The sequence below is a fragment of the Narcine bancroftii genome, chromosome 9, assembly GCF_036971445.1.
Source record: "Narcine bancroftii isolate sNarBan1 chromosome 9, sNarBan1.hap1, whole genome shotgun sequence".
NCBI classification, from domain to species: Eukaryota; Metazoa; Chordata; class Chondrichthyes; order Torpediniformes; family Narcinidae; genus Narcine; species Narcine bancroftii.
In genome coordinates this window covers 11,795,017-11,820,065 of record NC_091477.1, presented here as the reverse complement: position 1 = coordinate 11,820,065, position 25,049 = coordinate 11,795,017, and the positions used below count along the sequence as shown (strand labels likewise).

The following is a 25,049-nucleotide window of genomic DNA, read 5'->3' as shown; positions in this document are numbered from 1 at the left end:
CCTCATATTTTGTGGCACTATTGTCTTTTATTCCATTTAACTCTGTGACAAATTACAAAATACCAAGTTCTAAAATTTGGAGTAATGTATATCTCTGCAGTGAATAAAGACACTTTTCAACATCGCAGCTTCATGCAGGAAGTACTTTTTTTTTAATGTTTTATTAGAAAGAAATACAGAATGTGCTTATCCTGTGTTAGTGGACAGTGTAAGGGGACCGCGAGGTAGACTTTCTTCAACTTGTACAATCACATCCTCATTTTCTACATTTTACACTTTCTGAGCAACATCTGAGATGTCCCTTTTCTCCCTTTACAAACCATTACAAATTCCAAGCACGTTTTGGCATGCCTCTCATTAACAGAAATCCATAACAACTTTGGACAGCATACTGTAATTAGTTCCCAAACACCCAGCCATTGAACCACAGCAATCACTGTCTACCTGTACATAAAAGAGAGAAGCTATGAACCCTCTGGGTTCAGGACACAAACACAGGGGGGTTTATTTTTATATGGGCAACAATCCAGACAATACTGTTGACACATGCAAGTTACTTCTTTAGTTGACAAGGACAATTAAAAAGAGCAAAAAGAAAATCCATCAAAATTCAATAATTGAAGGAAGATTTATCTCCTTTTTTGCCTGTGTTATTGAAAGCAAATGCACCGTTACAGTATAGATAATTAGAGTAGCACCATTAATGTAGTCAGTCTCTAGATAGCACCACTGCTGAAGGCTGCAATGGACAGCAATGTGAAGAGACTCAGAAGATTATATCAGAAGGTTGCCATCAATATCCTCTGTAAAGAAAGAAACAAAGATTTTTATTTTAATTTTTTTAAATTTAATTTTAAAAGATAAAGCACGTTAACAGGCCTTGCCGGCCCATGAGTTCACTCCGCCAAAATAGACCCACATGACCAATTAACCTTCTAACCTTGTACGTCTTTGGAATGTGGGGGGGAAACTGGAACATGGGAGGATATACAGACACTGCCAGATTTGAACCCTGGTCACTGGCACTGTGTAATAATGGCATGTTATACTTCCTTTCCACTGATATGTCTCTATTACAGTGCCGGCTGTTTATAAATAGGCATTTATAACTGGAATGCAAATGAGCTGTTCTGCACAAACTATCTGGATGTTAAATCAACAGTTGATCAACCATAATACGAAATTCCCTATGTGTTTTTTTTTCCTCTGAGTTGCAAAATTCCATACATCACACCAAATGGGGAAGTCTGACCAGCAGCAAAGGGAGAAGTCAACACACTCTGGCCTGAGACAGAAAAGCATCACTCCACAGCACTCCAGTGTAAAATGAAATAATTCTGCTTACTGGGAGATACAGTTGTATGCATGAGACCTGATTCCTGCCCTCTCAGGTAGACACATGACCAGATAAATCTTTCTTCCCAAACAAGTGGCAGGGAATGCCTCAACCAAAAATCAACAATGACTGGATAGAAAAACAGTGAATTTATTCAGATCAAAGGCTCTTTATCAGAACAGGGAAAGAGAATAGGAGTCATGGATTGGACAAAGAGAAGATCTTGATGGGGAGAGGCTAAAGTTGCAAATATGATGTACTGTTCAGAAAACCATCGGTTGACAGATGAATTAAATCTTCACTAATCTGTCAACCTCAATTGGTTCATTACATTTAACTCCAGAAAAATTAAGGAAATATAATTTTACTTCTTCGGATTTATATTTTAGATGTCATGAGGTGGTAGGTTCTTTTCTACATTCTACTTGGACATGTGAGACAATGAAATCCTTTTGGAATAAACTTAAGGAATTTCTAGAAGTTATTTTGAAAGTGAAATTTTTATTAGATCCTGTGGGGTTTTTGTTGGGTAATATTAAGAGGATTAGTTTAGAAATGAACTTAAATAGATTTCAAATCTCTTTTTGAGATTAGCTTTACCTGTGGCTAGAAAATTAGATTGATTTGAGTATTCAGAGATGGCAATATGGAGTTGAGGTCTTGTAATCCATTAGAAAATATAACATAATTTATGCAATAATTATGTAAAACTTGAAGCCCGTATTTGGATTATATGGGGTTGAATTATTAAATCCCCTTTCCACACATTAGTGGTATTACTCCAAATCATAGTAATTAACTGACAATTTTTTATGTTATGTGATCTCTTTCTTCTTTCCTTTCTTTTTGGGAGTAGATTAGAGGGAGGTGGGTGGGGGGGGATTTCGGGGATTAGTTTTTTTTAAATCATATATGTATTTTGTGCCATTTTTATTCATTAATATTATGTTTAATATATGTATCGTGATTTAATAAATAAAATTTTCAAAAACAAAATCTCAACCAGGTATTTTATTAAACAGAAAACTCAGCAAATTTGGCCTCATCTATAGATAATTCCTTTGTCTTACTCATCCCACCCTCTAACATCATGTCATACTAACTTACTTTTTTCTTCTTCCCGGTTATGACAAAATATCTTTCAAACCGAAATGTTGGACTATTTACTTTCCATGTATGCTGCCTTGGCATACATTTTCAGAGACCCAAAACAGTATTAGATTTTTGATTGTCCATCATTTTGCTGCCCAAAGCAACACCAATCTGATCATCCGACTGTTCAGCAGTAATTTCACCACGGAAATGCCAAAATAGCTGTCTTTTTGGATGAACAAGGTCAAGAAAGGCATTATTAAAATGTGGATCTTTTTCCTTATAGTTCTAAAAAAAATTCCCAATTTCAGTTTGATTGACATCAATGGAAGTGAAAATCATACAGGATTTTCTAATTGGCATAGAATTAGTAAGTCTTCTGCTTGGATAAGGTGAAAATCTGGTCTGCATCTTCATGTAACTATACAATGCATTGTATTTTTTAACATTTACCTACCCCTCTCCTCCAATCCCATTATAGAAGGGCAAAGTGCGCAAGAAATATGAACGGCAATGTTAATCCAAATTTTGAGTAGCAATCTCAACATAAATCTCAAACACTTCTCCTTGCTGATAAATATCTCCCATGTGAACCTGTTTATGTTATCAGTGTGACCAGGGGCGGCACAGTGTAGTAGTATTACAGCACTATTTCAGCGCCAATGACTCGGGTTCGAATCCAGCGCTGTCTGGAAGGAGTTTGTAAGTTCTCCCTGTGTCTGGGTGGGTTTCCTCCAGGTCCTCTGGTTTCCTCCAACACTCCAAAAACATAGACGTACAGGGTTAATTGGTCACATGACTGTATTCGGGTGGCACAAACTCAATGAGCCTGTAACCGTGGGGTATCTTTAAATTTAAAACAACTTACTTTGTACATTTACTGAACTTAATAGATAAAATATATACTTAATACTCATTGATTTTGTATTAAAAAAATAACCACTTCAAAGATACAAACTGTTTATCAACTTAAAGTTGTGCCTGAAACACCTTTCAGAATTCAAATGCTGTTAGTGGGAAGTTAGCCTTTCCCATCAATAGTGGACAGTTTCTGTTCCTGGTGTCTGGAGACACTCACCCTCTTTGATACCAAAACACATAGCCCACTCCTCAAGAGCAATGTATTTGTCATTGTCTGCATCGCATTCCTGGAAGAAACGAGTGGTGCAGTGCTCCATTGGGACTAGAGGAGCACGGAGGGGAGCCAACTCAGAGTGAGAAAGGTACCTGGATTCAAAACAAAAAGGCACCTTTACAAGGTTTGCATTCTAATAACAAAATTAAGCTGTTGTAAACACATCTGTAAGGTAACCTGAAGTCCTGAATATATTAGATATCAATTTTAAACACTCCACCAGGATGCTCAGTTTAAAGTGATTTGGTACTAATTGGATAGTTCAATGAAAAGGTGGGCATAGACATCATAAAACTCATCCCCTGCTTCTACATGGTATTATGGACTCATTACTCTCAGTTAGAAACATCTGGGTATCTGTGCTGCCATTGAAAACTGTAAAGATATAAAAAAAAACAATTTGCATTACTTATTTGCTCCCACTACTTTCGGTCTCCATGGGTTGTGCACAGACAGAGATAGAGTTTAGAACATGCTTTAAAAAAAAACAATACAATTACTGCTAAAAAAAATAACAATCAAATTGTTGGGAAGTCCAACAAACCTCCACTGGTGGATCAAAACCAAACAGAGAAGCAGTTTATATTAGAACCACAGAACATTACAGCAGAGAAAACAGGCTCTTCTAGTCTGTGCCAAACTTTTATTCTGCCTAGACCCATTCCATAGCCCCTCATTCCCCTCCCACCCATGTACTTACCCAAATGTTTCTTAAATGTTAAAATTGAGCCCGCATTCACCACTTCATTTGGCAGCTCATTGCACGTACGCACCCCTCTCTGTGTGAAGGAATTCCCCTTAATGTTCCCCCTAAACCTCTCCTCTTTCACCCGGAACCCACGTCCTCTGGGTTTTAGCTTCCCTACCCCCAGAGGGAAAAAAGCTTACTTGCATTACTCAGTACATTCTGCAAAATTCTTTCATTTTCGGATAGGTTTTTGTTGGCAGAGTGAAGTGAGAAAAGCCTCAGGATCATGTCCATTTTCCAAGACTTCATTTACATTAAGGTTATGGGGAAAAAAAACCTCTGATTAAAACCCCTTCAGCGTTTCTGGTTTAACTTACTTGTCAGCTGGATGTTGATCAAGTTGTCCGAATTGCCAATGAACAGGGAAGATAAACATATTGTAGTTCTTCTCAAAGTCATGAGCCAGAAGGTCAGCCGAATGTTCTCCAGCCCTCAGACGCTTTTCATTTTCAAACATCTTCTTCACCTGTCAAACAGAACAAGCGCCATCAGTCGTGCTGTGGTGGTGGTGAAGCTGAAATCAAAATGTGCTGATGCAGGAAATCCAAAATGAAAATCAGAAAATAAAAGAGATAAAACTCAGTAGTTTAGGCAGCATCTGTGGAAGGAGAACCTGATGACATTTCACGTTGAAGGCCCAACATCACATCACATCTGTGGAAGGAGAACCTGATGACATTTCATGTTGAAGGCCCAACATCACATCACATCTGTGGAAGGAGAACCTGATGACATTTCATGTTGAAGGCCCAACATCACATCACATCTGTGGAAGGAGAACCTGATGACATTTCATGTTGAAGGCCCAACATCACATCACATCTGTGGAAGGAGAACCTGATGACATTTCATGTTGAAGGCCCAACATCACATCTGCAGACCTTCTGGATTGTGGGACATGCTATGTTGATAGGTAAACTGGTCAATCAAGGCCGAAACTAAAGAGAAAACAATCGAGACCTGTTGGGTGGGTGGAGGAGGGGAGGGAAGGGAGGCTAATTATTAAGGTATTAGGCAGGAGTAGCAGAGTAGATTGGATCGGTACACATCTGATGTGAGTGATTCATTTAAAGGCTAGTTAGTCAGAATTCAGGACCAAGATGTTCCTGTGGGGTAGAATGACAAAGATGGCAAGATTGAAGCCCTTTGTATCACGAGAGGTATAAATTTGGTAAATGAGAGAATGGAAGCTTGTGTAAAGTTCAGGAGACTGAAATTAGATGGAGGATTGAATACAAAGAGACCAGGAGCTTGAACAGAAATCCAGCAGGGCTAATACAATCCTTGGTGTGTAAAGTTAAGTACCTTTGGTGAGTAGGGTTAAGCAGAATACTTGAGAGCATTAATATCTAGAGGTATATTGAGCTGCAAGACCAAAGATGCATGGAAGTGGCTTACAGGGTACTTGTCTTTATCAGTCAGAGTGTTGGGAAGTTGTTACAGCTGTGCAAAACTTTGGTTCCGCTACATTTGGCATGTTCTGCGTCATTCTGATCATTGTATTACGGAAGGGTGTGCAGGCTTCTGAGCGGGTACAGAAGAGATTCACCAGAATTTTGCTGCAAATAGTGAACATTCATTCTTAGGAGAGATTGGACAAGGTTGGATTGTTTTTATTTGGAACTTTGGAAGCTGAAAGACAACCTGATAGAAGTATATGAGACACGTAAGAGTGGATAATATTTTTCCAAGTGTGGATTTGTCAAATATCGAGGTCATGGATTTAAGGTGATCTGAAAAGCAAATTTTTTTGACACTAAAAGGTGCTTGTAATGTGATGCTAGAGACAATCGAGAAAGGAATCTCACAGTCTTCCTTAAGTTGCTGGCTCTTCCCATCACAGTTAGTTTTCCTGGGTCAACATGAAAGTCTGCAGACACTGTGATTATAGTTAAAACAGAGACACTGGAGGAACTCAGCCGGTCTCACAACAAAGATATATTACTGACATTTCGACCCTGAGCCCTTCCTCAAGAGAGGATAATATATCTATCTCCTATGGACACTGAGACCAGCTGAGTTCCTGGATGACCCAGTTGGAACAGAAACATTAAGATTGGGAGTTAAATTTAAAAAATAGAATATAAAACAGTCCAGCTCATGAACAGACCCTTCAGCCCACAAAGTTTGTGTGCCAACCCTGATGATCACTTAAAGTAATCCCATCTGCCTGCACTTAGCCTATATTCCTCCATCTACTATCTCATCACATGCCTGTCTAAATGCCTCTTAAATGTTGCTATCTACATTGACCATTGTCTCTAGCCTCTATTGGAAAAGAAACAACCCCAGCTTCCTTGGTCTCTCCTTGTAACTGAAATCACCCAGATATATTTCTTCTGCACCCTTTCTAAGGCATTTAGATCTCTCCCAACATGTGCATCCAGAACTGGATATAAGCACACTACTTATGGCCAAGCTCGAATTATAAACCACATTATAAAGGATTTTAGTAACATCCTCGTTCTTACACTCTGTGCCTGCATTGTAAAGGTTCCATTATTCTCACATAATACCACATTCAGAATGCAACATGCATGTAATTATTTAACTTTTTCTACTGTAAGGAATACAGAGCGTTGCCACTTTGTACAGCATTCCTCACAGAAATTAGGTTCCAGTGAGGAACAAACTTGCGACCCCTGGTTTACAAGCCTAGTGCTCTAACCACTGAGGTATCAAAAGCCCTGTTCATATACATTGCCCCTTTTCATTCTTCCTACCAAAATGTGACACATTACATTTCTCAGCATCAAATTGCATCTGTCTCTCCATCACCCTGCTGTCAATATCTTGTAAATTGTCTATTATTATCTGTGACTCTATATCATGTTATCTACAAACTCAGCTGTGGTGCTCCAAATACCCTATACTTTTTTTTAAAAAAGCAAGGTGCTTGTATTATCACAAAAGGAACTCCACTGAATATTTTATTCCAGACAATTACTGTCTGCTGTGACTTTGCCAATTTTTCCATCTGCACAGTGAAAGTCCCTTTTATTCCATGCAATTCAATCTAAATAACAGACCCATTATGTAAATGCCTCTTGGAAGTCCACATCAACTGCATTTTGTTACGACGGTCCTTTTCAATCTTCAAGTTGGATTTGCTTTTCCTTAAAACAAAGCCATTTGATTTTTTTTAAATAAAAAAGTCAGTTAACTCGAGAAAATATTGCTAATTTGGTTCATCTTACAATAACAGAGCACTGGACAAGCTCCACAGAAGTGTTCATCTGAGCAGTGCCCTTTCTCCTGAAACATTTTTTTTCCTTCTTTACAGATGCTGGCCTGACCTGCTGAGCATTTCCAATAACCTAGATATTATTTACAACAACTAGCCATTAAAGGCTAAAGAGGAAATAAACCAAATCACTTTTTTTTTTAAAAAGCCTTATTTCCAAATTTTGTTTCAGCAGATGAAAAAAGATAAGAATTTCTTGCCTTCATCTTTTGTTTTTCAGTCAGGAGGTTGTTTTCTTCATTGTCACGCTCATAAAGGGTCACCAGGACATTTTTCAGCCAGTCACGCATGCGCAGAGGAAACTCAGCCAGCTCATTGTCCATGCAGTCTGGGATAACTGCAAAGGAATCCCAAAAGAGCTTATTTAGAGACAGTTAAAATAAAATTAATGAGCTTTAATTCATGGATTTATTCATTAATTCCCATGCTGTCTAAATCTGGAAGAACTAACCAACAGAATATTAGCAGCAGTACAAGATCATCAAATGTAGACAAGATAAAAAGCTTAAACAGGGCTTAACATTTTCCATCATTTGGAAGGGCATGCCAGTTCCTTCCAACATGCATACGCATGTCCAGGATAGTTTTATTTGGAATGGGTGTGAGGGTAGTGAGATGAGGGGATGGAAGAGTTTTTCCACACACCATTCTCTCCCTCGTGTCTGCTCTTAACACTGTTAAAAATTACAAGCTTACTATATGATAGATGTGAGCATCAGTTGCTTGGACAAGATAAGGATGAGAGATTTTATCAACAGGATAGTGACGAACATTTTTTGAAAGAAGAAAATGCAGGGTAAAGAGTGGCCAAAAGTGAGTTTGAAATGAAGGGTTTTTTTTTTAAATATTAAAAAATTTTTTTAGAGTCGAGAATAAAATTATTTGGGCAACTCTTTCAAATGGCCAGTGCAGATACAATGAGATTAAATTAAATTAAATGTAGGCATACAGCACGGTAACAGGCCATTTTGGCCCAAGAGTCCATGCCACCCAACTTACCTATGCCCCCAGTACATTTCCAATGGGATCGCTGGCACTGCAAAGGTGTTGCACTAAGTGCTACACCAACAGGCCTGCCCCCAATGAATAGAATGATCCCCTTCCATACTCTTTCAAATTATGTTTTACAAATTCTGAATCTCTAATCACCCAGAGCAGATCTTCTCAATTCTCCACTGAAGCAAGATACCTCACATGCCACTAGCACGCATTAAAAACATTGTAGACAGCAGGTGCATGATTTTTCACTGCGTACCTGTGCATTATGGGGTATTTCAACACTGGTGAGGGCTAAAATGTCCAACTTTCCCCTTAATTAAAAATCAGTAGCTATGCTTAGAGAGCAAGAAATCAGAGCAAATGCCAGGTTAACGTCATCCAATAAAATGGATTTGGTCAACCATTGAAAATAACAGTGAGGCATCATATTGTAGCCATAAAAAGTCTGAAATATCTATGATGGCTTACTTTGAAATGTAATCATTAAGCATGTAACATCAACTTTTATACACAAATACAAGTCACAAAGATGAATCACCAGCTCATCAATGTTGAGTTTGTCAGCACGATTTTTACTTTCATAATTCATCCCAAGAGCTACATGAATTAGAAGAGAGGTTGAAGTTGGAGGGGATGTACAAGAGAAATTAGGAAAAGCCGACTCAGTTATGAAGTCAAAGAGAAGTAACATATTATGCCTTCAGTTACAAAATAATTTTCTGCCATTAACTCTTGGCTAAATTATTATTTACATGCATAAACATTGCAAATTGAACCAAAGCATTCTGAGGCTCATTAATCGTGGAAAGGCCCTTTACACTTCTGGTCTGATGTTGAAAAGATAACAGTCAATCTTCATTGGAATAAAGCATTTATCCGGTTAAATTATTATTTGCAGAACAGATTAAATAAAGGTTGGTGCTTTCACAGTCTACTTCTTTGTATATTTCCATTTTAAACCTTTCCTTATATTCCACTGAGAATTCCCTTCATGTGATCCAATCCGATGGACTGGTGTGGACATGTGTGGAGCCATCACTAAGAATAAGCATTTGACAAAAGAAATGTCCATTCCCCTTATCCCTCAACCAATCTACAATATCTCAAAGGATCCTCTGGTATTCCTGAATGTGTGACCATGTAGGGCACCTGTTACATAAATTAATTGGGCATAGTACAATTCGCTGTTTAAATGGTGAGTGTTGGCAGGAATCTCAATTCAGTTCAGGAACACCAAAGCAACCTTAATGACCCCATCATTTTCCCAGCCATAATAAGACAATCTAACACTAATTTAGCCTGGCACCTTACTGCTTTGCAAGGTTTAGTATTACTTGTGATGGAGCATGCACCATTTGAGAAACAAGGGAGAGCAGAGCTGGAAAGTCCATTATGGCTTTTCAGGGTTCAAACTGAACAAAGGGTCATCAAGGTTAACTGCATTTCTCTCATCACAGATCTTCTTCATGTTCTACTGATTAACTATAAAAATGAGGCAAGAAATAATCAAACTAAAAGAGATGAATATATTGATGATGAGTTTGCACAGAAAACAATATTTGCAAGAAAACATTTATGTTTTGCCCAATTTTGTCTCTCTCTCTCTTCCATGCCTCACAGTCCACATACATTTACAAGGTCCAATGTAGTCCAGGTGGAGTTTATGGCCCTTTTTCGTGCCCTCCAATGCACACTTGGTAGCAAACAGCTGGCAGCTAGTATCATAGGTCGTGTTATCAGTGCCACACACCTGTGGAAAGGTTAGCAACAAAGAAAAAAATCTTACTGTTTCAATACAATCTAAAATTAATTCCCTCAGCATCATAAAAGGTTCTCTTTATGCTTTTGAAGTTTTAAGCACGAATTACGACCCAATCCAACTTGCAAAGTAAACAGTGAAATATTTAATCTTGCACATTGATTTCAATGCAGTTTTTTTTAAAAAAAGCTCATATTTCTGTCCCATTCTAATTTCTTGTTAAATCAAAATAATCACTCCTTTCCCAGTCAGGAGATACCATCAGTGGCAGTGCCCAAACATTAGGACATCAGGTGATGAAAAATTCCTGGCTGTAAATTATGTCACGTGATGCCATCCGCAGATGATTTGGGCACACAAGCCACAAATAACGGCAATTTACTTCAGCGAGTTGTACAGTTTTATATAATTCCAATAATAATCACTAATGTCCATAGTAAAGGGGTAATTATTACTATTTTCAAATATATCCATTGATATACTTTGCAGATATTATCAGGCCTGTAGATGTAATAAGAGAATCAGAAGAATGTTAACGTGAAAGCTGACAATTCAGACCTCTCCGTTGAGTAAACTTTCACAGCCATCAAATGTCTTCACCATTGCTGAGGAGTAAACAAAGTCCATCTTTTGAATCAAAGATGAAAAACAATATTCTGGAGGAACTCAGTTGGTCAAACAACAATAGTGGAAGAAAAACAATGTTGAACATTTCTGTTTGGAACTCTTCATCGAGATTCTATGTCTTGGTGAAAGGTTCTAACCAGATTTCATTTTGCTTCCAATTCCAGCAGCCAGAGTCTCCTGTGAGGTTCATCATTTGAATGATTGGTTACCCCACAGGAGATTTGGGTCTCCCCATTCTGCAGTTTTCTTTTAGTGTGCTACATGTCTGTAATTCATGCCAGCAGAAAGCCTCAGTACCTTCCCATTTTGTCATCCCCTCTGATCTGTGCGCCATTTTAATTCTCCCTTATCGATTTGCATTCCATCCTTCTCAATGACTTCAACATTGTTCTGTAGGGGGGAAAAAGGTTGAAACTGACCTTCTCAAATTCAATTGAGCTGGGCAGGCATGTTGATGGATTCTGGCAGACACACATGGGCTCATTGCTCTCATCCACCTCACACACTTTTCCTCGTTTGCAGTGGAAGTTTTCACATGGATCTAGGAAGGCAATGTCACTCTCAAAGGTACATCAAATAAAGACTCATAATCAAAGTTAATTTCATTTGGGCAAATTTTTTTTCTGTAATTTTGTCTTTATTTCATTTCTTATTTTTCCATTGTGCAACCCAGTACATAGAAAAACAAACTAAATTATAATTTAAAAGAATTTGAACAATAATGTACAGTGTTACTGTCTATGCAGTTAAATGTATAGATAAGAAGAGGTACAAGGACTGCCTAAAGAAATCTCTTGGTGCCTGCCACATTGACCACTGCCAGTGGGCTGATATCACCTCAAACCGTGCATCTTGGCACCTCACAGTTCGGCGGGCAGCAACCTCCTTGGAAGACACACAGAGCCCACCTCACTGACAAAAGACAAAGGAGGAAACACCCAACACCCAACCCCAACCAACCAATTTTCCCCTGCAACCGCTGCAACCGTGTCTGCCTGTCCCGCATCGGACTTGTCAGCCACAAACGAGCCTGCAGCTGACGTGGTCATTACCCCTCCATAAATCTTCGTCCGCGAAGCCAAGCCAAAGAAGAAGAAAGAATATAGGAGGAGTTGGAAGTGGGAAGTGGACAGTAGTAAAGTGCATGGCTGCTTATGCACAGTGTGGACAAATATTCTGAAACTTAATTGAAGGTAGTTAATTTAGATTTTTTAAATTGAATATTGTCACAAACTGAGATTTGGTGATAAACTTTTATTTTGCGTGCTATCCAAGCAAGTTAATGTCTACATAGTAGAACAGGTAGGGTAAGAATAAAGGCAATATTGCAATGAAACAAAAAGAGAGGGTGTTGTCATTTCTAAGTACTGGTAAGGGAAACTAGGGACAAGATGAATTTCCTCTGGCTTCTGAGAGGTAGGGGAGGTATGCCTTCATGCCCATAGATTCATTGGGCCAACAGAGGTCATACCTGACTGATACAGAACAACACAGAGGGAGAGGGTATCTGGAAATGGTTTCACTTACTTGCAGTTTCGATCTCCTTCTTGGTATCATCGTCACTTTCTTCAAAGTCTCCTGTGATAATCTGGACTGGATTTGCTCCAACTGGCAATGCCTATTGAATACAAATCGCTTGGTAATAAACAAAATCTCATCCCACTTTAAGACAGGAGGAAAATCGTCCACAATTTAAAAAAAAATTTGAACCAAAAATGCTTAATTACTGTATGTTGGAAAATGAATATTGTGTAGTAATGGCTTTCGTATAACATTCCACATATTAAGATAAATTGAGCACAGCAAACTATGGTGGGAATTTTAGTTCATTTATATTTGAATAAAATGCAGATTTGCAAATACTCAAAATCTATAATTTTTTTTTTAAAAGATACAATTGGATGAAGATGACTAAAAGGCTGTATATTAGTTACTTCTCCTATAAACATCTGTTACATGTCACACCACATCATAATGCAATGGTTTATTGACGGATATTTATTGATGAAATAATTGTTTAATGGATTATTTTTGCCTTCCTCTGGGGAATTCCATGAGAATCAAATATTGTTTTACCTCTAGTTCCGTTTCCTCAACAACCTCCTCTTCTGCCACAGCTTCCTCCTGTCAAATTAGGAAGATTTAAAAATAAGGCACTGTTAGCGTCGTGTGGAAATGGTTAGCACAGTAGTTAATGCAACACTATTACAGCGCCAGCAACCCAGGTTTGAATCTGGCGCTGTCTGTAAGGAGTTTGTACGTTCTCCCCATGTCTGCTCTGGGGGCTCCAGTTTCTTCCCACCCTCCAAGAAAAATGCATGGGGTTTATAGGTTAATTGGTATATTTTGGCAACTCATGGCCTGTGTCTCTAAATTTAAATTTTTAATTTAATTTAAATTTAAGTGCTGTCAAGCTTAACAAAGCAATTGCCTTCAGGACAGTAACGTACAACTCACAAACCTTCCATCCCCAATCCTTGCATTTAACATGCAAACTGATATCCCTTTTCAGGTCTGATAATGGATTGCAGAGATCAGAAAAAAATATAATTAAAATATATTCACTAAAAATAAAAAAGGGCAGTAGAGGCATCTAAAACTGTCTTATGATTTATGGAAATGTTCCAAGGTAAAAAGGTGTTGTTCTGAATGCCTGCTTGAAAGCACTTAGATTCTACTGATAATGACTTATCTGATTAGCAAGTGCAACCTAGTTTGGGCAAGTGGTCACACATATTGATACATGTACCATGCAAAGCCACATGGCTGCATTCCAGATTACAACAGGTTCTGAACTTGTCCAATGTGGCAGATACTCACAGGAGCAGCCAATGCCTTGCCTGCAAGGCAGAGGAAAAGAACGATCCAGGCCCTCATTTTGGTGTTTTAGATCTGAGGAGAGAATATATAGTTTCAGTGAGTCCCCATTAAAAACGCTATTGCACATGCAATGTACAGGAATTTTGGATGTTGGGATTTTGAGATCCAAGTAAAAAAATATAGTTTCAATGAATGCTTGTTAAAAAAGCAATTGCACAATACAGACTACAGGAATTGAACAAGGAAAAACATTTAAATTGGGACCTTTGACACATTGGAATTCCGGCAGAAATCTCAAAGATGTGAAAGATTAATGGCATGTTGAGGAATGAATTAATATGTAATGATAGGATGTCAGAAAAATAGGGGGTGGGGAGATTATGGACTGTGAGGGAAAGAAGGGTTAGATTGATCGTGGATTAGGGATTGAATAGTTTGGTACAATATTGTGGCCGATTTATAAAATAGGGATTATACACAAAAAGGGACCTTTTGATCCACAAGGTCCCCATTTCAATATTTTGCCTGGACTTTAATTGGAGACTGTTTGCAGCCAAACTATTTCCTGAACGAATGGGATATTTAAAAATAAAAACAGATGAAGTTGACATAACCTGAGGGGACTAAGATATGGGGTGGCATTAGAGAGCAGGAGAATAAGATAAGTAACACATGAAAGTCTGCAGACTCTGTGATTATAGTAAAAACACAGAAAATCTGGTGGAACTCGGCAGATAGTAAAAACAAAAATGAGAGAATTAAGATTGCCTTTTTCCAGAGAATTATGAAATGGATTGATGAAAAAGGAGATTAATTAATTCTCTAAACATTGTAGATTGTGATTCACCACATGCATAAAAAACAGAACCTTTGTCCCACAATATTGTGCTGACCTATACAAAATATAATCCACGATCCATCTAACTATTCCCTCCATTGCAGTTAACACCCCCGGAATTTTTCTTACAGCGTGTAATTACATATTAATTAATCTTTCACAATAAGTCTTTGGGATTTCTGACCAAATTCCAAAGTGTCAATTTCAAATGAATTCTTAAATCTTTATTTCTCCCTCCCATCATTCAGCACAACCTCAACCCAGGCAAATAACCTTTGCCTCGGAATCTGAGCCATTCGTTCAACATGCACTCCCGACTGGGGAACACAATCAAGACTCATGCAGTAGTGAGTGACAGCTGCCTGCTGTTGCAGAGCTAAAGACAAAGTTAAGTCTGCACCTGCTCTGTCAGGAAAATGTAAAATATTCTGCTGCACTATTTGAAGGAGAACTGAAGAATCCTTGTATGATCTACCCATTCTTTATCCTTCACCCAACAGCATCAAACAGATTATCAGGCCACTCTCATTAACGTTGTTGACCTATACTACATGGATATAAGCTGCCGGGCTCTCTTACAGCAATGTACAGGTGTTAAATGCTTTTAGAAATGATGTTGATCACCTGCATTGTTTTCATCTTACATTGTGCACAGTTTCATAAAAATAAATGTTATTTTATTTTTCCATTGCAAAACCTGCATGTTCTTACTTTGATGGCATCTTTCAAGGGTTAGCTTTATGCTAATCAGAACAAGCCTAAATTTCAATTTCAGTAAACCTATGACATCAGCAAAACAATACCTGGAAAATATTTAATGCCTAAAAAGAAAATCAATGCAAGAAGTTCATGCAATCTTCTTTGGAAATTAAAATCTGACCAAATAAAACTAATTAAAGTATTCCGAGCTCCCAGAGACAAGAGGTAATAGATGGAAATCAGCTTGTAGGATGACTTCAGAACTCACTGGCACTTTGATGGGTTCAGTATGTGATTTAAAGGATTTGTGAGAGGGTCATTGCAAGGTTACAGCTTTCGGTTTGTCGTGAGCTGTTTTTATAGAAAAAGCCTCAGGGTGGTGATATCACAGAGCGACCCCAGTGCCAGGCTCACTTCAGCAGAAAAGACTCTTCTTACATTCAGAATGCAATTTGTGATTCAGGACGAGTGGTCAAAATCAGAATTGAAAACTGTCCAAGCACTGGTACAAGTATGATTTCCAGAGGCGTATAAAGTTGCCTACAATCCAGAACTTCCTTAATGACTATTCTGAGAACTTCGGGTACATAATCAGATTAAGCTATGCTTTGTACTTGATTCCTCTGGGATCTTGCTTTCACAGAACAGTGCACTGACTCAATGTGTACAAAACATATTATAAAAGAGATAGGGATAATTTGAAGTGAGTTTGGAAATGTTTGAACATTTAATGGTTACCAAGCCAGATTCTAATGAGAAAGACATTCACAAAATGGGACAAGATATTTGATATTTTCAGATATCATGGTGACTGGAGCACTCCATTGAAATCAATAAGATTTTAATGATTATAAAGAGAAATGATTCGTGGGACTCAGTTGTTGGCCATTGGAGTCTAGATTTAAGTTCACCATTTGTTTAAATGGTGCAGTCTAGACATGTTTATCTTCAGTTATATGACTTCTCCTGTATGTCTGATTGCCTGTTACTTCAGCACTTCACACACAAGAATGGTTTGCACTGATAGGATTCTTGCACGCACGGAAAAAAGTTCTGGGTGTGTTTATCATTGAATAACAAAATGTCAAAGTAAGTTTAGAGACAAGCACATCAAACAAAATTCCCTCCAGCTGTTGCTGCAGAGGTCAGTAATCTCTGCCACAACTAGCACTGCACTGTTTTCACAAAGTCCTTTCAAGTCAAACATTTAAAAATTGCCATTGGATCTCATTTTTCTGAACCCTAGCTGTTTCATTTGAGTCCTATTAAACAATTCCTTCTCTGAAACCTAGCACCTTTAACTCTAAATTCATTAAGAGGTTTCTGCTTTTTTCTTCCCACTCCCTTCCCAGTGACTGATTACTTTGACATTCCCACCTCCCACCAACAATCCCTCGATTCTTTAAAGCAGTGGTTTCTAACCTCTTTCTTTCCACTCGCATTACACTTTAAGAAATCCCTTACTAACCGCAGAGCACCTATGACATCCTACACCACAGATGCTCTGCGGTTAGTAAGGGATTAATTAAAGGTGGTATGTAAATGGGAAAAAATAGGTTCAGAACCACTACTTTATGGGAAAGCAAAGGCTTTACTACAATGAACACAAAATTAAAATACTGCAGATGCTGAAAATGTGGACTAGGAACAGAAAGTGAAGGAAATCCTTAGTAACTCAAGCAGCCACTGGGAAGACACCACCTCAATATTTCAGATCAATTGCATATCAAAAGTATGTATTATTCAGGCAGCCAATTAATACTTAGATTGATTGAGACATAAAGATAGTTTCTTGTAACAAGAAGCTGGAAGAGATGGAAAGCATCATATTATTTTGAGAATGTCATCATTTGCAAATCAAAGGCTTTTACTGTGTGGTGATGCACATACGCCAGAGAGTTCCAAATTTCTTTGCAGTATTTTTGTGATGTTTTAATCATATAATTTAAATTGTTCCCCTCCTATTTTGATAAAATGATTACCATATTTGACAGCATACAAGACCCACGGCCATATAACCTCTCCCTCCTCCAATTTCAGTAATGTATCTACGAGTAAGCAGGTCTTGCAGGACCTGGCTTTGGTGGCCGCCATGTTGTATTTCACGTTGTAATAATTGAGACCAAACACTAGGATGAGGAAGGAGGATGAGCACTGAGCGTGGAAGGAACAGGTATGTGTTCCTGGTATGTCCAGGATAGTGGCAGTGGTGGCACTTGGGGGGAATCCCTCCTTGATACCAGGGCCTGGTGGCAATATCAGGTTGACAGTGGGGGAACCCTCCCTCCCTGATACCAGGGCCAGGCAGCAATATCGGGGCCAGGCAGCAATACCGGGTGGACAGCGGAGGATTAATTTTGCATGCAAGACCCGGTGGATATTTTTGAGCCAATTTTTGGGAAAAATAAGTGGGTCTTATATGCTGTCAAATATGGTAGATAACTGACTTGAACCAGGCAATGCATAATGATGCTTTCTTCAAACAGTGAAACTACGCCTTCCAACCACATTTCAGGATGAAAACACAGAAACTGGTCTGACAGTCCATGACAGCTTCTCAGCTAAAATTTTTGAGGCAGGACTCTTTTTTTTTTGCCAGAGATGGCATTATTTGAGAGAATTATGTTGACTGCCAATGCTCAATAATCAAAATATTTTAGATTGTCAATATCTTTTGGGGGCTCATGCTGCACAGTTCAAACGAGTTTTGCCGCAGAACACCAGTGACTGCTCTTCATGGTTTCCAAAGCACGATGGATAAAGCAATGATATGCAAGATATTATGGAAAAGCACACAGTTCCTTTGCTGGTACACACAATACAAAATTAATATTGCTGGAAATGAGAAACAAAATTAAAATAAAAACATTTTCACCCGGAAGAAACAAAATTAATTAAGCAGGATGAAAAAAGAAATGTGAACTTAGTGTCCACATAACTAAGGCTATTTAAATCAATGAAATTAATCAGTAATATTCCCAAAACCCCAGATACACTCGCTTTTCCCTCCTCACATCAGGGAGAAGACTTAAGAGGGTGAAGGCACACACCAATGAGCTTAAAGACAGTTTCTTCTCTGCAACTATCAATGAACCCCATCACCTTGCTCAAATGCTGCCCTTTCTTAGTACTAATTGATCTTCCATTTCATTGAAATTTCCTGCAAATAGAGGTGTTTACAAGGCTCTACATATGTTTTTCTGTTCACAGAAGAACCTTTTCACTGTATTATGGTTTCATTAATATGTCAGCAGTGCATACTATTTGATTTCCAGAGATTTGGGAATTGAAAAAGAATCTCAAAATTGAAAATTGAGCATTGGTGTCTTTGCTTCAGACTAATCAATTCCTGTCACATCATCCATTCTTTGGCTTGGCTTCGCGGACGAAGATTTATGGAGGGGTATGTCCATGTCTGCTGCAGGATCGTTGGTGACGGACAAGTCCGATGCGGGACAGGCAGGCACGGTTGCAGCGGTTGCAAGGGAAAATTTGTTGGTTGGGGTTGGGTGTTGGGTTTTTCTTCCTTTGTCTTTTGTCAGTGAGGTGGGCTCTGCGGTCTTCTTCAAAGGAGGCAGCTGCCCGCCAAATTGTGAGGTGCCAAGATGCACGGTTGGAGGCGAGATCAGCCCACTGGCGGTGGTCAATGTGGCAGGCACCAAGAGATTTCTTTAAGCAGTCCTTGTACCTCTTCTTTGGTGCACCTCTGTCTCGGTGGCCAGTGGAAAGCTCGCCATACAACACGATCTTGGGAAGGCGATGGTCCTCCATTCTGGAGACGTGACCCACCCAGCACAGTTGGGTCTTCGGCAGCGTGGATTCGATGCTTGCGGACTCTCCCAGCTCGAGTACTTCGATGTTGGTGATGAAGTCATTCTAAGCAACCTGCATAGGAGAAGGTCACTCTGACATCATCCATTAATGCATTTATAAACCATTGGCGACTGACATTTTCTCACATTATTAGGTCTCTGCTCGTAGCTTGAACAGGAATCATCACATCCACCTCACAGCCATTGTTAAAACAATAGAAATCTATTTTTAGCACCAACTAGTTCCATGCCACACAGTGTTAAAAAGAAGCCTAATTTTCTCTATTTGTTGATGAAAGGTGACTTTTCTTTGATGTCAAAATAGCAATGCATGGTGAGTTGATTTCAACAAATTGTTGTGTGATCAATTCAGGAGTGAAAATGAATGAAAATACAAGTCAAATGAAATTGAAATATGTGCTTGCAGCCATGCGATACAGAACTGGTCTGTACTTGTGGAATACGAGAATGCACTAACATGTCTGAATTTTTACCCAGAAGATGAACTGTAATTTTACTCAAATATTTCACAATGAATCAATGGTTTGAAAGAAAAAAATTCAGTGACTTAAAAAAAAATTAAAATCACTCCAGACGACAAAATACAGTATATGTTTACATTCCTGCAAGGTCATGTTAATGCAAGATTTGATGATGTCCCCACTATCTACTGGGAACGCTGCCATTGGAGGGCAGCAGCAATCATCAAAGATCCTCAACATCCAGCACACGCTCTGTTCTCGCTGCTGCCATCAGGAAAGAGGTGTAGGTGCCACCGGATTTTCACCACCAGGTTCAGGAACAGCTGCTACCCCTCCACCATCAGACTTTCTCAACAACAAACTCAGTCAGGACTCTTACTTTTGCACTTTGATTTTTTTTTGATTCAGCCTCATCTGCAGGAAAAGGAATCTCAGGGTTGTATGTGATGTCGTGTTCGTGCTCTGACAATAAATCGGACTGTGGCAGTGCAGGATTTTTGGCACACTACACATAAAAAATGGAAGCTAAGCATTTACCGCAGTAGTCCAAGGGGTATTGAGTCATTCTGCCACTTTTACACAAATGAATGGTGTCCTTAGCACAAGAATGAAAGTTACATTAAAATGGCTCAATGTTAATGGGAACAGTTTCACGTTTCTTTGCTACTGTTCTAGCTACTAATCCTGAATCCTTCAATCCTGTTACAGTGAAATTTAGCATTTGATAATGAATATTAGAATGTTCAGTGGCTTCAAATGAAGACCTGTATTTGTTTAATTTTATTTCAACCAGATATATAAAACAAATTAATGCAGTCGCATTTATATAACTTTGAACAGCATCTTTTGTATGTGAATAACGTGTATAGTTAGGACAATAAAATGAGCCACACAAAATAAATTTAAAAATGAAAAAAAAACATCTATACGGGTCAGCAAAATACACTGTTCCTTGTGTGTTCTTAGACGCAGGAGGCCAAGTTTAGAACCAAAACACTGAAGTTATTGGGTTGGGAGTGTCGCTTCCTCATGGAAAGACCATAAATCCTCTTGTCAATATTAAAGGGAAGGAGAGACAACCTCACGTTCCAACATCGTTCTTTATTTGAGTCTTAAGAAGGAAAGGGTTTAACGAATAACTTTGTAACATCTCAAATCCCTGGGTGACAAATTGGAAGGTACAAAAGAAACTCTAATGCACAGGACATTTTGCTTGGAATCGATTAATTTGAAAACTCTTCTGAATCTTCAAAGTGCCCATTTCTGGGAGAGAAATTATATATTTTTTTAAACTGCAGGTGCAGGAAATCGGAAATAAATTCAGGAAAAAAAGGCTGGAAAGATTCAGGGTACCAGGCTGCATCTATAGTGGAAGAAACAGGCAACGTTTCGCGTCCGAGACCTTTTCTCAGAATCCTGATACTGACAGACAGAATTTTTTTTTTGAAGCGGGGGGGCGGACTGGTGTTTTCCAGTCCAAGAACTGAAGAAACAACCACAGACAGACTTCTGAAAAGGATCTGGATTGGTACAGGAAATCCTCTTCCCCTGCGATTTCCTCTCACCTCCTCCCAAAGCTAACACGAACTAGGGCGAGTTCGGAAGTTTGGGGAACGGTCTGACCAGCGGTTAAAAAATCAGTGCCTGTTCTTGGAACCTCGCAATGCAAACAGAGGTCTGACCTACAGAGAAACTCAAATAAGCCTGTGAGATTCAGAAACAAACTCCCCAATCCTCCAAAACTTGTGGCTGGTGCTGCGTGCAAGATACTTCCAATTTGTGCAATTCCATCCCGCTCACTGAAGGCCAGGGTCTTCCATGCTCAGTCGCAAAAGGACAAACTCCGTCCAGAGAAAGGAAGCTATGCAACTCCATCGTTTAATTCGTCTGCGCTGCCTGCTGCACATCAGTCATACGGACCTCCGCCTTTCTGCCACGAGTCCCTCTCGGACCATTTCTAATTCATGCCAGAGCTACAAACAAAGCTTGCAATTTTGAGATGAGGACTCAGTGCTTCTTCCACCATCCCTTCCCTGAAAATCCATAAAGGGGGCAGGGCCATCTGGCATCAGCTTCTGCATGTTCACAGTAAGAGACTGAGATAACATCCGCAAATTGTATTAGTCTGTGCCACCCAATTTCACCGGGTGGGGGAAAACCCCTCGCAGGCACGGGGAGCGCGGGGTTCCAACCCACTAACAGCGTTGCGCTAAAGCTACCTGTCCTTGTGTGTCCTATACATAATGTCCTACATTAACCCACATGAAATTGAAGCAGGTGTAGGCCGTCTGGTGCATCAAGTCTGCTGGACCATTCGATAAGATGAACTCGCTCCATTGACCTGTTTGATCCCCATAACGCTCAATTCCCCAATTATTTCTCTCTCTCGCTCTCCTGGTCTTAAATACTGGAAATAAGGAAGTCTCTACTGATTCAGTGAGCAGATACACAATTCTCTGGGAGATGTTTTAAATCTACTCTCTCGAATCTTGAGGCCATGTCCCCCAGTTCTAGTCCCACCCACTAGAGGAAACCACCTCCCTGCTGCTGTTATTTATCCCTTTCATGTCATTTTATCCTTCTACAAGATCTAGCCTCATCCTTCCATCGAGTTTAGATCCTGATTGTGGAAGATCACTGATCGCTGTTGTTCGCGAAGTGGGAGAAGCCTCACATCTTGGGACCCAGATGTGAAGCCCCCGCCACTTGCAGCCGGGAGCTCATCTCCAGCTGCCAACATCCCCACAACCCACCAACGTCGCATTGTGTTCAGTCTCAACGTCTCTCCCAAGCTCAGGGTCAAGGCTGACAAAACAAATCAGTAGAGAGTTACCAGAAAACAATCAGTAAGCCCTTCAATCCGACCCTTTCACTGCACGGGGAGCAGATTTTAAAAGCTGCTTGACAGAGACGCTTGTGCAAGTTGACTTCTCGCTTATTATCTGGCAGCCTTTCGCGTTTAAAGCGACGCGGGCGTTACAGTCAATGAGACACTGCTGTATTGAGCGGAGGTCAACGTGAGGACATTTGGAAAATAATGCCCTTCTTTACGGACACCTGAATAAAACTTTCAAGACTGATTTTTTTTTAAGTTGTGCAATACTTGGACACGGCGGTTACGGGGTCACAGTTACTTAACGAACATATCAAAAGTTATTCAGGTCCGATAAAGATGCAGCGGGTCGGGTCTCGTCGTTGTCGGAGAGTTCGTGTCTTCATCTCCGTTGGCTCCGTGACAACACATCACATCGTCTTGTTCGCCGATCTGTCCGACCTTCCCCCAGACACACTCGGACCCAGCCCTGGAATGCACCGTCTGGAGAAGAAAATGCACTCCTTCCCAAAACACTCCTCCTCCATGCTCTTAATATATATTTATTAAACAACCTGTTTCCTAACGAGATTCTCGACGGCTGCAAAGTAAACATCAGGGAGCTCAGGGATCTGTAAGACTTGGTAAGTAAGAATGCTCAGAAATCCTATCGTTTTCCAGGGCGCAAAAAAACTCCTTTGGATAACTAAAGAGCAGCAGGGATAAGCCAGTACTAACAGTTACTAGGCGGTTAAAGATCATTGAAGATTGTGAAATGGAGAAATAAAAGTTATACAAGCATTAACCAAGGAGGATTTGAGCGACGAACAAGGCAGAAAAGATAAATCAGGGCACACTAACTTTAATCATCCGCCAGGCAACTGTGAAATCGCGCAGGGAAAGGACACCTACCTGAGAGAGACGTCTGAAGAACAAGGAGAGAGCACCAGGCTGACTAGGGGAGCGCAAGTACTCCAGTCTTTAGAGCAAGCTCGCAGGAAATGAAGTAATGGCAGTATCCCTGACCGGTTGGTTCTCTTCTCAGTCTCTCCCTCCCCCTTCCTCAGAATCGTACTGTGGAAAAATCAAGTTCACAAGTGGAAACAATTCTCTGCCTCAGACCAGAACAATCTATTGGCAGCATCTTTTGCAGATGCATCTCACTTGGTTTAAAATCTCTGCAGGGTCTTAAGAAAACAGCGTGTTTCCCTTGAATTGATTCCACTTCCATTTCTATTAGTTAGTTCTCTCTGTCTTCTGAGCGAACGCCCATCCTTTGCTTCAGCAATCGGTTCTTTGTGGCTTCGCTGATTATCTGAACATCTGGGTTTGTTTTATGTGGCCAAGAAAAAGTACTGTCAACGTGGCAAATGTATGTCTGTTTTAACTCCAAGCGACGATAGGAGTGCGGATCATTACCACGGTCTGTCTCAGTAGACGTGGCCCTCTTCTGTATCACAGAAGACACACCAAAAAAATGTACTGCAGAACAACTGGCTCTCTCCAATCCTGCAATAGAGTCTTGTCAAACCAAATGTACCAAATTAATTTGTGTTGATGAAAGACTCAAATGAATTGTTAAAGGGTTTTTGCTTAATATTTAGCCTGGAACTTTCTAGGATATTCCCTGACTGATTGTTTCTGCTCTTGGATTTGCTGAGGTCATGGATATGATTCTAATAAAATTAATTCCAACTGAGCGTACTCGTTTATCTGCAACACATCATAACTGACACGAGCAGAGGGATTCTACACATGTTCTATCCAACATTAGACCCTCAACTCACATTCATGAAAAGGATCTTGGCATTACTCTATTGCTATCTATGTGATTGTGCAGTGCTGAGATGGTTGGTGTATTTCCCAGCATCACACCAGGGACTTCTTTTCAGAAGTGTTTTATTAAGACATTTAAAAACAGGAGCTGGAATAGTCTATTTGGCACCTTGAGCTTACTCCTTCTTCTTTCTTTCTTTCTTTGGCTTGGCTTCGCAGACAAAGATTTATGGAGGGGTAAATGTCCACGTCAGCTGCAGGCTTGTTTGTGGCTGACAAGTCCGATGCGGGACAGGCAGACGCGGTTGCAGGGGAAAATTGGTTGGTTGGGGTTGGATGTTGGGTTTTTCCTCCTTTGTCTTTTGTCAGTGAGGTGGGCTCTGCGGTCTTCTTCAAAGGAGGTTGCTGCCCGCCGAACTGTGAGGCGCTAAGATGCACCGTTTGAGGCGATATCAGCCCACTGGCGGTGGTCAATGTGGCAGGCACCAAGAGATTTCTTTAGGCAGTTCTTGTACCTCTTCTTTGGTGCACCTCTGTCACAGTGGCCAGTGGAGAGCTCACCATAGAACACGATCATGGGAAGGCGATGGTCCTCCATTCTGGAGACGTGACCTACCCAGCGCAGTTGGATCTTCAGCAGCGTGGACTCGATGCTGTCGGCCTCTGCCATCTTGAGTACTTCGATGTTAGGGATGAAGTAGCTCCAATGAATGTTGAGGATGGAGCGGAGACAATGCTGGTGGAAGCGTTCTAGGAGCCGTAGGTGATGCCGGTAGAGGACCCATGATTCGGAGCCGAACAGGAGTGTGGGTATGACAACGGCTCTGTATACGCTAATCTTTGTGAGGTTTATCAGTTGGTTGTTTTTCC

At 40.0% G+C, this 25,049-nt stretch overlaps 1 protein-coding gene across 1 annotated transcript; it reads right to left on the bottom strand.

The window, feature by feature from the left end:
• Positions 1–129: 129 nt before the first annotated feature.
• On the bottom strand, positions 130–23,439 carry sparc (secreted protein, acidic, cysteine-rich (osteonectin)). The gene is made up of 10 exons (XM_069898154.1): positions 23,316–23,439; positions 13,761–13,832; positions 13,017–13,064; positions 12,468–12,558; positions 11,360–11,481; positions 10,184–10,304; positions 7,756–7,892; positions 4,629–4,777; positions 3,507–3,655; positions 130–803 (listed from the first exon to the last, which is right to left on the bottom strand). Exons 2-10 carry the CDS (start codon positions 13,815–13,817, stop codon positions 775–777), a joined length of 903 nt encoding a protein of 300 aa, XP_069754255.1. The 5' UTR covers positions 13,818–13,832; positions 23,316–23,439; the 3' UTR covers positions 130–774.
• Between the last annotated feature and the right edge of the window lie 1,610 nt (positions 23,440–25,049).

What these genes read in the sequence shown, in the direction of transcription:
- sparc (XM_069898154.1), bottom strand. Translation starts at nt 13,817, where the DNA reads ATGAGGGCCTGGATCGTTCTTTTCCTCTGCCTTGCAGGCAAGGCATTG. An exon ending in GAAGGAGATCGAAACTGCAA is followed by an intron (nt 11,482 to 12,467) that starts GTAAGTGAAACC and finishes TTGCCTTCCTAG; the next exon opens with ATCCATGTGAAAACTTCCAC. An exon ending in GCTCAATTGAATTTGAGAAG is followed by an intron (nt 10,305 to 11,359) that starts GTCAGTTTCAAC and finishes ACCTTTCCACAG; the next exon opens with GTGTGTGGCACTGATAACAC.